Source organism: Microtus oregoni, unplaced genomic scaffold, assembly GCF_018167655.1.
Source record: "Microtus oregoni isolate MIOR12 unplaced genomic scaffold, Mior012 000038F_ref0000394, whole genome shotgun sequence".
Classification (NCBI taxonomy): domain Eukaryota; kingdom Metazoa; phylum Chordata; class Mammalia; order Rodentia; family Cricetidae; genus Microtus; species Microtus oregoni.
The window spans coordinates 7,975,781-7,989,265 of NW_024543097.1; the positions used below are offsets into that span (position 1 = coordinate 7,975,781).

General features: G+C 39.9%; 1 protein-coding gene across 2 annotated transcripts in view; it reads right to left on the minus strand.

The window, feature by feature from the left end:
* The window catches only part of Bard1 (BRCA1 associated RING domain 1), a 66,716-nt gene that overhangs the window by 30,527 nt on the left and 22,704 nt on the right, over positions 1-13,485 (minus strand). The window contains exons 5-6 of one of the 2 annotated variants that reach the window (XM_041632001.1): positions 5,077-5,157; positions 3,485-3,657 (exon numbers count right to left, since the gene is read on the minus strand). In XM_041632001.1, the coding sequence (XP_041487935.1) occupies positions 3,485-3,657; positions 5,077-5,157 (254 nt within the window). The remainder of the gene's footprint in view (positions 1-3,484; positions 3,658-5,076; positions 5,158-13,485) is intronic. The other variant, XM_041632002.1, reaches the window with a different exon arrangement.

The window sequence follows — 13,485 nt, forward strand, 5'->3', positions numbered from 1 at the left end:
AGCCTCCACTATGCCTGCAGGCCAGAAGAGGGCGCCAGATCTCATTATAGATGGCTGTGAACCACCATGTGGGTTGCTGGGAAATGAACTCAGGACCTCTGGAAGAGCAGTCAGTGCTCTTATACATTTTCAAACCTTCTCAGAAGATCTGAGTATTTCTAAGTAACTATGTTTTGCTACCTAATAGCTAATAAATAAGCAAACAAAAACCCTGAAAAATCAGTACTACTGAAACACACTGACTGTATGAAAACATATAGCACATATATGTCTATGTGATATTTATGTAATTTACACACAAAGAGTATGTGCATGCACACAGAGGAGGTGATAACCATTGCTATGTAATCAGTTTGAAAAAATGTTTATTCAACAGGTGGTTTTTCCCTGTTTTAGGCACTGAAAATGAGGAAAGGAGGGACAAATCAGATGAAGAAGGGGGAAAGGTGGAACACACATGTGTTTCACAGGAATAAGGAGTTTGAGAAGCAGCAGCTATGGCCCAATCATGAAAGAAAGAGGGATAGTGTTAAGTGGTGGATGCTTCTCCTGAGCACTTCTCTAAACAGGTGTGAGCAGGAGGAATGGATGGGAGTACATGATAGCTAGGAGCCAGATTATACAGGAACACTGCCCAAATTCAAGTTTCAGATCTAGAATCACTGTATTGCCATACACAAACTACTTCAACCTCTAGTGCCTGTTTTCCACCTGGAAAATGGGGTTGGTAGAACCTGTTTCCTAATACTATTAGGAAGGCCAAATTAACAGATCAAAAGTTCTTAAGACGGTGCCTAGCAGATAGTTACCAACTCAGTACCACTAATACTGCTGGGTTTGCACTGCTGGGAGACAGATATAGAATCAACACGAGAAAACATGGTAGGTTATGCCTGGAGTGCTAATCATAGTTTCCTCCATTTGATGATACATTTCATGCAGCTTTTATATTAGTAGTTTGCATAATTAATAAGAAAAAATATATCAAAGCATGCTTTTTGATGAAAATAAGAAAAAAATATTCATTTTTTTATATGGTACCATCTAAACATAAAAGAATATGAGACAGGGACTGAAATCCTTTCTTAGCTAGGATTCTTCCTTATCAAGACTGATTACAGAGATGAGCTTCACTTACTGAAGGGTTAAGCTGAGGTGTTTAATGCCTCAACTATAACCAAAAGGCACTGCTCAGACAACAATACGATCTTTTAACGTCCTTTCCCATACAGGAGTGACATGGTAGACATCTACCTACAGCTGAGTCCTGAATCAGCTGCAGCAATAGGAAAAAAAAAAATAAGGAAAGATGAACAAACAAAAAGATTTCTCAACATGCAAAAACATAGGCTAGGTATTTTTACTAAACTAAACCTACAGGGCATGACAATGTCAAGAGAGTCGATGAATGGGATCCTTTATGAACAACATAAAATTGCAATCACAAAGACCATCTTTCAAAAGAGCAACATGGTTTTGAATGTTATAAAACAGTTCTTTGCTGTAGAGGATCCATTCCTTTGAAAATTTACTAGGGCAGGAAAGCAATTAATAGGTCCATTGGTCCATATAATACTTTTCTACTTGAGAATGCAATGTCCACCAAAGGAAAAGTTCTTAAAGGCAGATCAAGCACTGGTTCCACATTTGGAAAGGAGGGATAGCATGTCTTCCTCACAACAAACTCCACACAGTTCTAAGGTGCCAGACAGTATGAATTAATTCAATGGATAAATCTCCACTATTATCCTCTAGCCAAAAACCATCTGAACTTGTTGTCAAATACATTCACCTCCCGAATCATCCTAAGACAGGAGTCACTGGACACATATGAACATTTAAAACAGTAAAAAGTAAGCACCTTTAAGGATTCTGTTTCCAAGTAGTAGTTTCCAAGTATGGAGTAGCTATAGATGGCTACCGGCTCATGAATTCCAGACATTGACATAAACACTTCCTTTAATGCAAAAGGCCTACCAGAGAGTGCTTAACTATATGTAATTGTGTCACTTTGCCAGCTCAGGCCACTTACTACAAAATGGCCCCTGATCTGAGAAAGCAACTGTGAAGGCAGACTCATCTCCTGCCTTGTTCCCACTCCTTGTACCTTAGTGACTCCTCACAGCACAGTGAAGAATCATGGCGTACAAACCACAAGACAGTCTCTGTGTTTTGGCTCATTAATCCTCACTATGATCTGAAGAAATAGAAAAGCAGCAGGCAGCACCCATGTTTTATAGGTGAGGACACCAAAGCACAAAAATTAACCTGCCTGCAGCTATAAAGTCAATAATAGAGTCACAAATAAAAGCTGGATTTCCTAACACCATGACCAGTGCTCCATTCATTTAAGTAGTCACGGCTGATTTAAGAACCCTAGGATGGAAACTACTCAGTTTCACCTGACCCAAGCAGCCATTTGCCTCATCAAATGGCTTACTACACCTACAGGAGGATCATAGCTATAAAGTCTTCACATAATTATATATTAGCTCTATGAGATCCTTATATACAAAAACACACAGAAAGACAGAAAAACAAAACCATGCATGCACACACACATTTCTCCCAGAATTTGACCCAGATGCCTTAAAACTTGTAATGGGAAGTAAAGAAGGGCTGACACACTGAAGCTAGAAGCACAAGGGTATGTTATTTTCTTCATTAGTAACTTGTTTTTCAGTTGTGTTAAGTGGCTACCTACTAAAGATTACAAGTCAGAGAATCTGCATGTTGTGGTTCTTACATACTTTTCTATACTAAGGGTGAGGCTTCTGCTGGAAGCACACAAAAGCAGTGAGAGCACAGAGGAACAATTCTTGCATTTTCATTTCAACCAACTCATTAACTGAAGAGTAAAATAACATATAGGGAGACAGGAGCCAAGTTACAGATTAAAGATATAAAAATCTGCATACGGCATTTGCTTGCAATACTCTTGACAATAGCAGTTTTAAGATGCAGCCGCCAGCATTCGCTAATGCTCCTCTGTGCCCTGACACTGCAAAACAATTTGCTCAGAGCCTCATTTGAATAATGTGAAAAATCTGGGCGATAATTCAACTGCACTTGCCCAATATCTGAATTCTTATAAATTTTAACTTTTGTTGAACTAATAAGCAGAAAGGGCTAACAGAATATTTAAAAGGAGTCTAAAATATTAAGTACCACAAAAAAATTAATTATCTAATTTTTATTAAGTATGATTCATTCTACAGCATATAAATCACTAAGGGAATTTGTCTACAAAATCAAGGTTTCTAAACGGATTTGATAGTGTTACTGAAGAGAATAAATCTGCTTCAAATGCATGAGTTTTGAAGAAGAGAGAATGAGTGTTGAGTCTAACATGCATGCTGATTCTCACATCTAACTTTAGCTGTGGAAGACAAGAGACCAAAATATCAACGGGTAGTTATTGCTTCAGTACATACCTTCATTTAGGAACATAAACCCATTTAGAGGATTGTAGGCAACTACTTACACAGCATTCTTGGAGGCACCACAGGACAATAACACCTTGACTATATCTATGTGCCCATTCTTGGCCGCATCGTGGAGTGGGGTGTCATTTTGATAACCTGTGGTGTTCACCAAAGCATTATGCTGGAGCAGCAATTCCACTATCTTCAGGTGACCATGACTGCAGGCTTCATGCTAATCAAAAAAAAAAAATGTTTTAAAGGAGGAAGTATGAAAAGAAAATTAATACATACATTTTAGAAAAATTAATGAGAACATCCAGTCAGTAAACTTATTCTCATATAACTACTATCAAACCTTAAGCTGTTGACCATCAAAACCACTAATTATAATTTTCATGGTAAAATACACAGTTATAAAAAAATCTATGTACTCCATGAGAAAAAAATCAAGCTTTGTTTAGATCACATGCTCCTCTCTACAAAATGTACTTTTAAGCAACTTGAGCTGTGAAATTTTTCTACAATAATTTTACAACAATGGGAAAAATTCTTAAAAGTGTAACAACCAGATCATATAGAGATCTGGAATTCTCCAAGGCTGAGGAGAATTCAGTGCTTCGATCCATAAACCAAACTGTACACCAACATTTACACAAACCCACCCAGCAAAGTGGCATCTAGGATGATTTAAAAGGCAAGTTCTCTTTGCTGATGGACATTACTGGGTATGTGTGGCTTTTAAACAGACAAAAAGGATGAACTAGTAACAAAGGAAGAGCAGGAGAGTGAAGCAAAGCCAGACTGCAGCAGCTAACCTTCCTACACAATGTTGGCCAGTCTATGCAACACAACAAACTGAATCCAGATTAAGCCCTCTTGGCTTAGGAATTTGCCCAGAAGTCATCTTATATATACTATATATTAACTCATATAAATATTACATATTTATATATTCTATCTTCAAGCTATTTTTTTGTACCTGGCCTAATGAATCTCATTTCTGTGCTGAAATTCTAGTTTACAAGAAAAAGGTACCCACCTCCCTTGTGGAGGCTTTGGGTTGCATTCTAGGCCAACACTTACTGTCTTCATTAATGCCGAAATTGGTTGCAAGTATGTTTTCCATTCTCTTTTTCACATTGCAATTGATGGTAACAATAACGAACAGACATTTAAATGTTTATGACAAGGCTTTCTACTGCTACTGCCTCATTTTGCAAGTGGACAAAGTATGAGGCAAGATTTAAATACTCCCTGGTCATCACATTCCATCCTTACAACTACTCTGTTCCATGAAGCCAAACTCTATCTGGTTCCAGAGGCATGCAGTGCTGCGCAATGCAGCCTGGTGACCACTGTAGCAGTTACCGCCACACATGACATAAGCTGACTCTCAACAATACAGTGAAACTGAACTCCTATATCTAAAAGTGCTCAAAAGGTAGCCAATTACTTTCCTGTCACAACTGAAACAGCTAGATGAAAAATAACTTTCTTTTCATACTTGGTCAATAAATTCTTCAAACTAAAGAGTGTAGGTGGCAGAGCATGATATATGAACAACCACAAAGCCATAAACTAGAACCATAAGCATAAAAAAATGAAAAAACAGAGATCCACAACACCACAAAGATACACAAAAGAAAACTACCAATGGTGTCCATCCAGCATGGTCTTTAACATTTGGGTCATTTCCATTTTGCAAGAGGTATTCAACAGAAGGTATATCACCCTGGTGGAATAACGAAAAAATTAAAGGACATTAAAATATATCATGAATGAAATGTGGCTACTGAGGCTTTGTTTTAAAGATTCTGTCTTCTTCAAGTCAGACAAATCTTTCCCCTTACACCCTGGCTGCTACTTATTAGCCAAGAAATATTATCTGCCTCTAAAGTCCAGAGATGCCAAGTCATTTCTTCTGTACTTGGATATTACTAGCAATCCATATTGAAAACTCAGTTCAAGATACAAAATGAAGACCTCTAGTCAGAGACTATCCTAAAATTCAAGTCATCATTTCATTTGCAAAAACATCATTTTGAACATACATGAAAATCATTTTTGAGCATTAAAATAAACAAAGCTGTTTACAGTCAAAAAGCCAGTCAATGAAACCAACTGTTGAAACTGCCAAAAATACCACTTTATTGCCAATTATTCTATTTACCCTGAGTTGCTAATTTAGTTTATAGTCACTTTATTTGCACCAAAGGAATCATCATGGCAGAAACAGTTGCTATGTTTGAAATCAGGACAGGGATTGAGAAACAGTCATACAACACACAAAATTAGCATTTAATTTCCATCCACTGCTTTGAAACTAAAACCATTACCTATTATCAATTAACTGAACGGTAGGAAATGCAGCTTCCATCAAATTCATACCGCTCCATAAATAGCTTTCTCACTAGCTTTCTGTTCCTCCTAGATCAGCAATCTTGAGATCCATATAGTAACTTTTCAACAGTGGCTCACTAACACAGGGAGGGCACAAGGAAGAGAGGAAAAGTAAGAACAGCAGACACATTACAGCATCAGAGCCTGGTGTCAAATGAGAAGAACAAGATGTTAGCAAAAGAGAATTTTTAAGATAAAGTAAAGGACCAGCAGACAATATTCCTTCTCCATTCAAGTTGTTAAGATATTTGCAATAACTAAATGACAAGAAAATTATGTCTTCCAATTCTGAGCTTTCTGTGACTGGTGTATCACGATACAACTAAATTCTAACATGGGTGAGTGGATTGAAGGAAGATGCAAAATGGTTTGGTCAATAAGATTCCCTCTGTTGCTAGCCTGTAATGGAAGAAAGCCTTGGCAAAGGAGATAAAGCTGAGAATTAGACTTGCACACTCTCTCTAAGCATGCCCTCCACCACGTTCTAACACCCCAACCCTTCTTTACATTCCTTTCCCCAGAAACACAATCTCCAAACTACATACCACTGCAGTCTCATTATCACATGCATTCCTTATTCCATGTGGATGCAAAAATCTGCCATCCATATGCCATACTTGATTACCTATTTAATCAAAGTATTGCTCGACCCTCAAAGCTTTTTTAAAAATCTCTTAACTATAAAAAATATCACAGCCCAGCGGCGGAGACTCCCGGCGCGCAGGCCCCAAGCGGCGGAGACCTCCGGCGGTGGATGCTGGATAGGCCAAGCACAAAACAGTGAAGCCCACACTGAGAGCAGATAGCTCCACTACTACTAAATCAAGTAGGTTTTTTGGGGCCTGGCCTGCAGAGTGGTAGAACGTTTATTGACGAGGTCCACGGGTGAACGGGAAGCCTGGGCCTGCCCCTGAAGACCCTCCTGAGTGGGGAGAGTGTTCTGGACCCACGGCGGGACACAGGAAACGGAGCAGGGGCATTCCCCGACCCCCTTGAGCCCCCATTTAGTCTGCGAGGGCAGGTACCCTCTGCTGGGGCTGCTCCTCCTCTGCAGCAACCTCTCTCTCCCTGACCCATCCCAGCTTGTGCCCAGGAGCCTCCTTCACTCCCCCTCCCTTCCGTGGGGCTGTGGGATCACCCAGTTTACCTATAAGGGCACTGGGTCAGGAGCTCAGGGCAGAGGGCAGTTTCTCTGTTTTGGCTGCTGGCCTGCAGAGTATTAGCCCTTTGGTAGGCGAGGCCCCTGGTGAAGGAGGAGCTGGGTCCTGTTCCTGAAGACCCTTCTGAGGGGTTAGAGGTCACCAGAAAATGGAAGGATCTCCCCTGCTCTTGGATTGGGAGGATCAACATAGTAAAAATGGCAATTCTACCAAAAGCAATCTATAGATTCAATGCAATCCCCATCAAAATCCCATCAAAATTCTTCACAGATTTGGAGAAGACAATAATCAACTTTATATGGAAAAACAAAAAACCCAGGATAGCCAAAACAATCTTATACAATAAAGGATCGTCTGGAGGCATTACCATCCCTGACTTCAAACTCTATTACAGAGCTACAGTATTGAAAACAGCTTGGTATTGGCATAAAAACAGAGAAGTCTACCAATGGAATCGAATAGAAGACCCTGACTTCAACCCACAAACCTATGAACACCTGATTTTCGAAAAAGGAGCTAAAAGTATACAATGGAAAAAAGAGAGCATCTTCAACAAATTGTTCTGGCAAAACTGGATGTCAACCTGTAGAAGAATGAAAATAGATCCTTATCTATCACCATGCACAAAACTCAAGTCCAAAGCTTCTGCAAAGAATCAAATGAAGACACACCTCACAGAAGGGAAATAAATCATTGCTAACATATGACAGAGGATTAATATCTACAACATATAAAGAACTCAAAAAAATACAAAGAATCAAATAACCTGGAGCTAGAGAGATAAATGGCTCAGCAATTAAGAGCACCGGCTCATCATCCAAAAGACCCAGGTTCAATTCCCAGCACCCACATGGTGGCTCATAGCCATCTCTAACTCCAGTTCTGAGAGATTCAACACCCTCTTCTGGCCTGTGCAAACAGATATTTATATAGGCAAAACAACTATACATATAAAATAAAAATAAACAAATTGTTAATGAAAGAAATGAAAGAACCCAACCAATAAATGAGCTAAAGATATAAACAGAGAACTCTCAAAAATTAAAGCACAAATGACCAATAAGTACGAAAAATCACTAGGTATCAGTGTTTAATCCAAATTAAAACACTGAGATTTCACCCCATCCTAGTGTGAAAAGAAGAAAAAATACTGATAAGAATGGATGTAGAGAGGGGAACCCTTATATATTGCTGTTGTGAATATAAGTTAATCCAATAACGGAAATCAGCTATCATCCTCAAATAGAAAGTGGGCCTGAGCCAACTTAGTGACCAAATGTGTCTGCCAACCATGTCTTAACATGGGTTTAATATCAGAAGCCAACATGGTGGAAGAGAATAAATTCCCAAAAGTTGTCCTCTTACTCCACACACTTGCCTACCCACCTACTCACACAAATAAATAAAGGCAAACACAAGACAAGAAAAAACTTAAAATTAGCCATTGTGGTTTGAATGAGTAGACCCCTATAAGATCATATATTGAAATGTTTGTTCCCTAGTTGGTACAACTGTTTGGGGAAAGACTGACACTGATGGGGAGTGTCACCAAGGGTGGGTTTTGAGGTTTAAAAACCCATGCCAAACCTAGTCAGTCAGTCACTCACTCTTTCTCTCTCTTCTCTCTGTCTCCCTCTCTCCAACTCTGGAATAAGATGTACTCTCTCAGCTACTTATCCAGTTCCAGCACCATGTTTACTTCATTTGTGGATCCTAGATTTATATGGATTTTATATAAATCATGTATGTATAATATGACATGAAAGTGGAAGCAAAACTGCCTCGGGGAATAGAGAGGACTAATGGGAGGTGGGAAGGAGAAAAGGGGAACGGAAGAAGAACCTCAGTTTTTATTGTCAACTTGACACAACCTTAAGCCACCTGAAAGAGGGAACCTTGGCCGAAGTCTTACCTCAGAATGGCCTGTAGGAAATTGTCTTGACTGATGTGAGAGGGCCCAGCTCACCTGGGATGGAACAACCCCCAAGGCAGAATAGATAGGCCTGGGCTGTATAAAAGTTCAGCACAAGCTAGAGCGCAAGTAAGCCAGAAAGCAAAGCCTTCTGCCTGAGTTCCTGCCCTGTCCTAAATCATGGACAGTGACCCAGAGGTTAAGTAGAAACAAACTCTCTCTCCTCCCCAAGCTGATCTTGGTGGTGTTCACAGCAACAGGAAAGAAATTAGAACATAGAGAAATAGCTAATGTATGTTAGATACTGTATGAAATGTCATTATGAAATTCACTACTATGTAGAACAAATATTGAAAAAAGACTGCCCAGTCAGAACTTGAAAATATTTGCCTCAAATTCCTATTCCATACTTCCTGTACAAGTTAACACAATTTACTAACTTTTGTTCTGCACTGAAGTTCCAAAGGAATTCAGAAAGCTCTACCAAGATACAAATTTGAATTCTTTTCAAATCTCCCTGAATATTGTATAGATTTATTGCCACACATCTATCCTACCTGCAAAATGAAAGTATCCCCAAAATTGTATACAAAAAAACTGTTAAAATTTCTCCTATAATTCTTCGTTAATGAACAAACAAAACAGAATAACCTAATAAGTCCAGAAAACACTAGAAACGAGTGAGAATTAAAAGCCACATGTGAAAACCCAACAGGAAATGAGTGGCAGCGTTAGAGACACGAGCAGGAGCAAACTCTGCTTTCATGTCGCTTCTGAGTGTCATCAAAGGCAGGCTGTCTATGAACAGTCTACCCCTAAAACATACAGCTGATTAGCAAACTGCTGCTTGTTAGACCTCAGCTGCTTTCTCCTCCTAATACTCAAAAGTTTGTCTTATTTTCATCTTTCTACTTCATGTAAATTCAATATCATGCACATAAATAAAATTATGATAACTAGAAAGGGTCCACAGGAACAGGATGGCCTGCACCGGTACAAAGTTTCCAGGAAATAAATGAACTCTGCTTCTTGCTGCTTTAAATGACTTTCTTCTCTAGCAGAATTATCCTTAGGAGAAGCACTCTAACTACTCACAACTTAAAAGAATAATTATGATTTCTTTAAAGCGTTGAAAAAACATCAGCTAGGGAAAGTATTTATGAAAACTTTTAAGAAACTTTAAATGCTTTAGGTATTTTCAAGTAATACTTTACAGGCGTCAAAATAAAGAAGAGTGTACCCAATTCAATTTATATATCTACAACTTTGCAGTAAAAGGAAAGATTCTTTATATGGTCCCACATACTATGACTATGTGCATATTCCAGCAATATAAAGTAACTTTCAAAAAGCATGCAAATAGAATTATTTTCTCTTATTAGATTGGCTCTTCACAAATACCACTAAAACAAATCTTCATAGAAACTATAGGAAATTAGAATTATGCACAATAAAACTTACTTACCCATCATAGCTAAGCTTTTCAGTTGAAACCAGATAGTTAAAACTTGGCCCCATTCAGCAATCAGATGTCATTTTATAAAGAGAGGTCAAAATTACTTTTGGGAATGGAATTCTACAATATGGTAAACAATTCTCTGGCTTCTTAGAATTATTCTTATGGAATAAAGTAAATCATAAATAGTACTGACAACGCAGTGATAGAAAAAGTTAGTAGTATTACAAAGGGAGCAGTGGGTGGCTGACTCAAGAAGCTACATGCTCACTCCATGTGGTATTCCAGAAATAAAATCTTCAACATATCACAGGTCCCGTTTGCAGGTGTGTTCTATACTTTCTCACAATACTAGGAAGAGGAAACAAACAGGACTGCCTAGAAATATGAGCTGCAAAGCCATATTTGGAAGTAGATCCTCTCAATGACTGTCTCTCTACCCTGAATTAGAATTCATTAGATTCTCAGCACCTTGCCTTCAGGTTGCCATCTTAACATCTGTCATGTCTGCATGGCATTATGAAATGCCAGCCTCAGAAAACCCACTACTGAGGCATGAAGTGCAAGCAAAAGTATTTCAGCCCCTTACTTTTGCAACACAGAAACAACTTACAGAAAGAATGGTTTATTTTGTTCATGGGGGCTTTGTTCCACTGTGGCACAAAGGTAACATAGAGCAATTCACATCATGGCAATTAGGAGGCAGAGAGGGGCAGAAACAACAGGGGGAAAAAAGGCTATTCCAAGTTATGCCTGTAAGGATACACTCTCAGTGACCACTTCCTCTGCAGCAGCTCAACTGTCAGTTTAAAGATGGACTTATTCAATGGACTGGCCACACTTTTGTCAGAGCCCTTACTATCTGCCTCAGAGACACACAGAACTGTGTTTACTAATATCATTGGTGTTTTTAAAACAGAAGTTGTTACCATGGACTGGGGTATTACTGTGACAGGCCTGACCATGTTGTTGTTTGGAGAAATATGGGAGCCCTGAGACGTCGGAATAGAAAAGCAATTGAATGCTTTCAGCAGTGCTTAATGGACCATCTTAGTAGGAGAATGGATGGTGGTGCTGAGGGTGAGGTGAAATGTGGGGCCCAGCTTATACAGTTTCAGAGGCGAAGAAGGTTACTGGCTGCCACATTCTTCTGCAGTTTTGGCAAAGAATGTGACTGCTTTCTGCCCCCGTCCTAAAAATTTGTCAGCAGCTGAACTGAAGAGTTTTGGATTTATGGCATTGACAGAGGAGATTTCAAGACAGACTTCATTTGTGGTATTAGTGATCACGATTATATAGACCTACAATGAAAATGAACACATGAAGCAAAGAGAAATATAAAATGTACAGTTTAAGGACAAAATGGCACCAGGATATGCAATGCTAGAGCCAAGACTGGTGTTTAATGAGATTTAAAAAAAAAAAAAAAAGCTTGATGCTAAATGAAATAAAGGGACTGACAACACCAAGGCAAGACACCACCCAGCTAAATCCTGCAACCTGTAAAAGGAATAAACCTGGAGGATTTCCTTAGCCTAGAAAACCTCCACAAGTCAAAGCTTATGCAAATGTAAATCATCAAGAGAGTTACATTTTAGCCTGAGCAGGCAGCAGAACTTGAAGGCTTTGGCCACATAGTTTTAGGGTCAAGAATAAAGGAAAGGAGTTGTGGAATCGTCCTCCTCCATTAAAGAAAGCCTTTGAGGCTAGGTATGTGGTAGGCCCTGCATGCAGTCCCAGAGTGTTGTGATCCAGCTGCCCTCACTCCCCCTGACCTACAGCAACTTCCTTGTGGTCTGTAATTGACAGGATGTTTGTGTTCTTTCTGGCCAGTGGTTTTCCACAGAAGCAGTAGAGGTATAAAAGGCTTTAGCTCAGGAAAAAATAAAGGTTGCTGTTCTTCCACCTGAAAAGAAGCCTCCATGTCTCAACCCTGGTAACAATCCCCACCCCCACCCCCGCCAGTGTTGGTACTGCGGCAAGTGGAAAGTGGGGATTCATGAACAGGGTCGCTCCATCTGCCCGCTAAATCAAAGAGCGTATTGGGGAAAGTAATGTGTTTTATTTTTTCATCCCCAGAGATACTCAGAGGGACACCCTCCAAAAGACTAGCTAATATAAAGAAGAGGCAGGAGGATGAATTAAAGGCCTCAAAAAGTAACTGAAACTCTTAAAGCAACAAGACACAGAAATAACAAGGAAGACAGCAGAAGATTTTGTACAAACAATAGCTCAAGTTAGCCCCTGGTTTATTACGGGAAGGGGCTTAAATGTTCCAGACTAGGAACAAGCCAAGTCAGATTAGAAGGAGTATGTGTTTCTTCATCCCCAGAGACGCTCTGAGGGATGCCTTCTGGAAGACTAGCCAGTAGGGAAGTGATAAAGAGGAGGCAGGAGGGTGAACTGAGGGCCTCAAAAAGATAGAATAAGTACAGATGTATGTTAGTATGTTGATTGTTGTCTTTTGTGTTCTGGACTGGAGAAAGACATTTGATTCTGAGAACTGCTAAGAAAGGTATTTTGACTTTAAAATATGGGCTTAAGGATTTGATGCTTTGGAAAAGAGGTTCTGCTTTTATCTCCACAGAGGATTGGGAACCTCTGGATTCACTGCAAATTTATGTGGTTTGATTCAGAGACCCCCTGAAATGTTGATGTAAAATACCCCCAAGAATGCAGCACCCCACCCTCCCCACCCCCGCTCGCTCAGTAGGAAGTAGCCAGATAGGTTTACGATGCCCAAATTCCCAATTGTTTAGGTGGGGCCCCTTCAATGGTTCCAGAGCAGGAGCAGCAAGCCTGCTTCCTTGAGTTCTGCTCTGCTCCAAGTAGCAGTTTGGACCCAGAGAGAGTGGGTCTGGGGCCAGAAGGCAGCTGGAGCAGAGCTTTGCTAGGCATATTGCCCTGGTCCAGTTGGTGTCCAGCCTGGAGGACACCATGGCGGTGTCAGCAAATATGGCAACAAGTGCTGAACCATAGAAGATCAGCAGAAGAGAGACCCTGGAATCACCGCAGCTGTAATTGTCGTTATTGCTATCTCTGCCACCACAGATACTGCTGCCGGAATGGCTCTTCCCCAGACTGTGCAGAGGGCTGAGACTGTCAACCAGCTGGCTGAAGGAGTTAGCAATG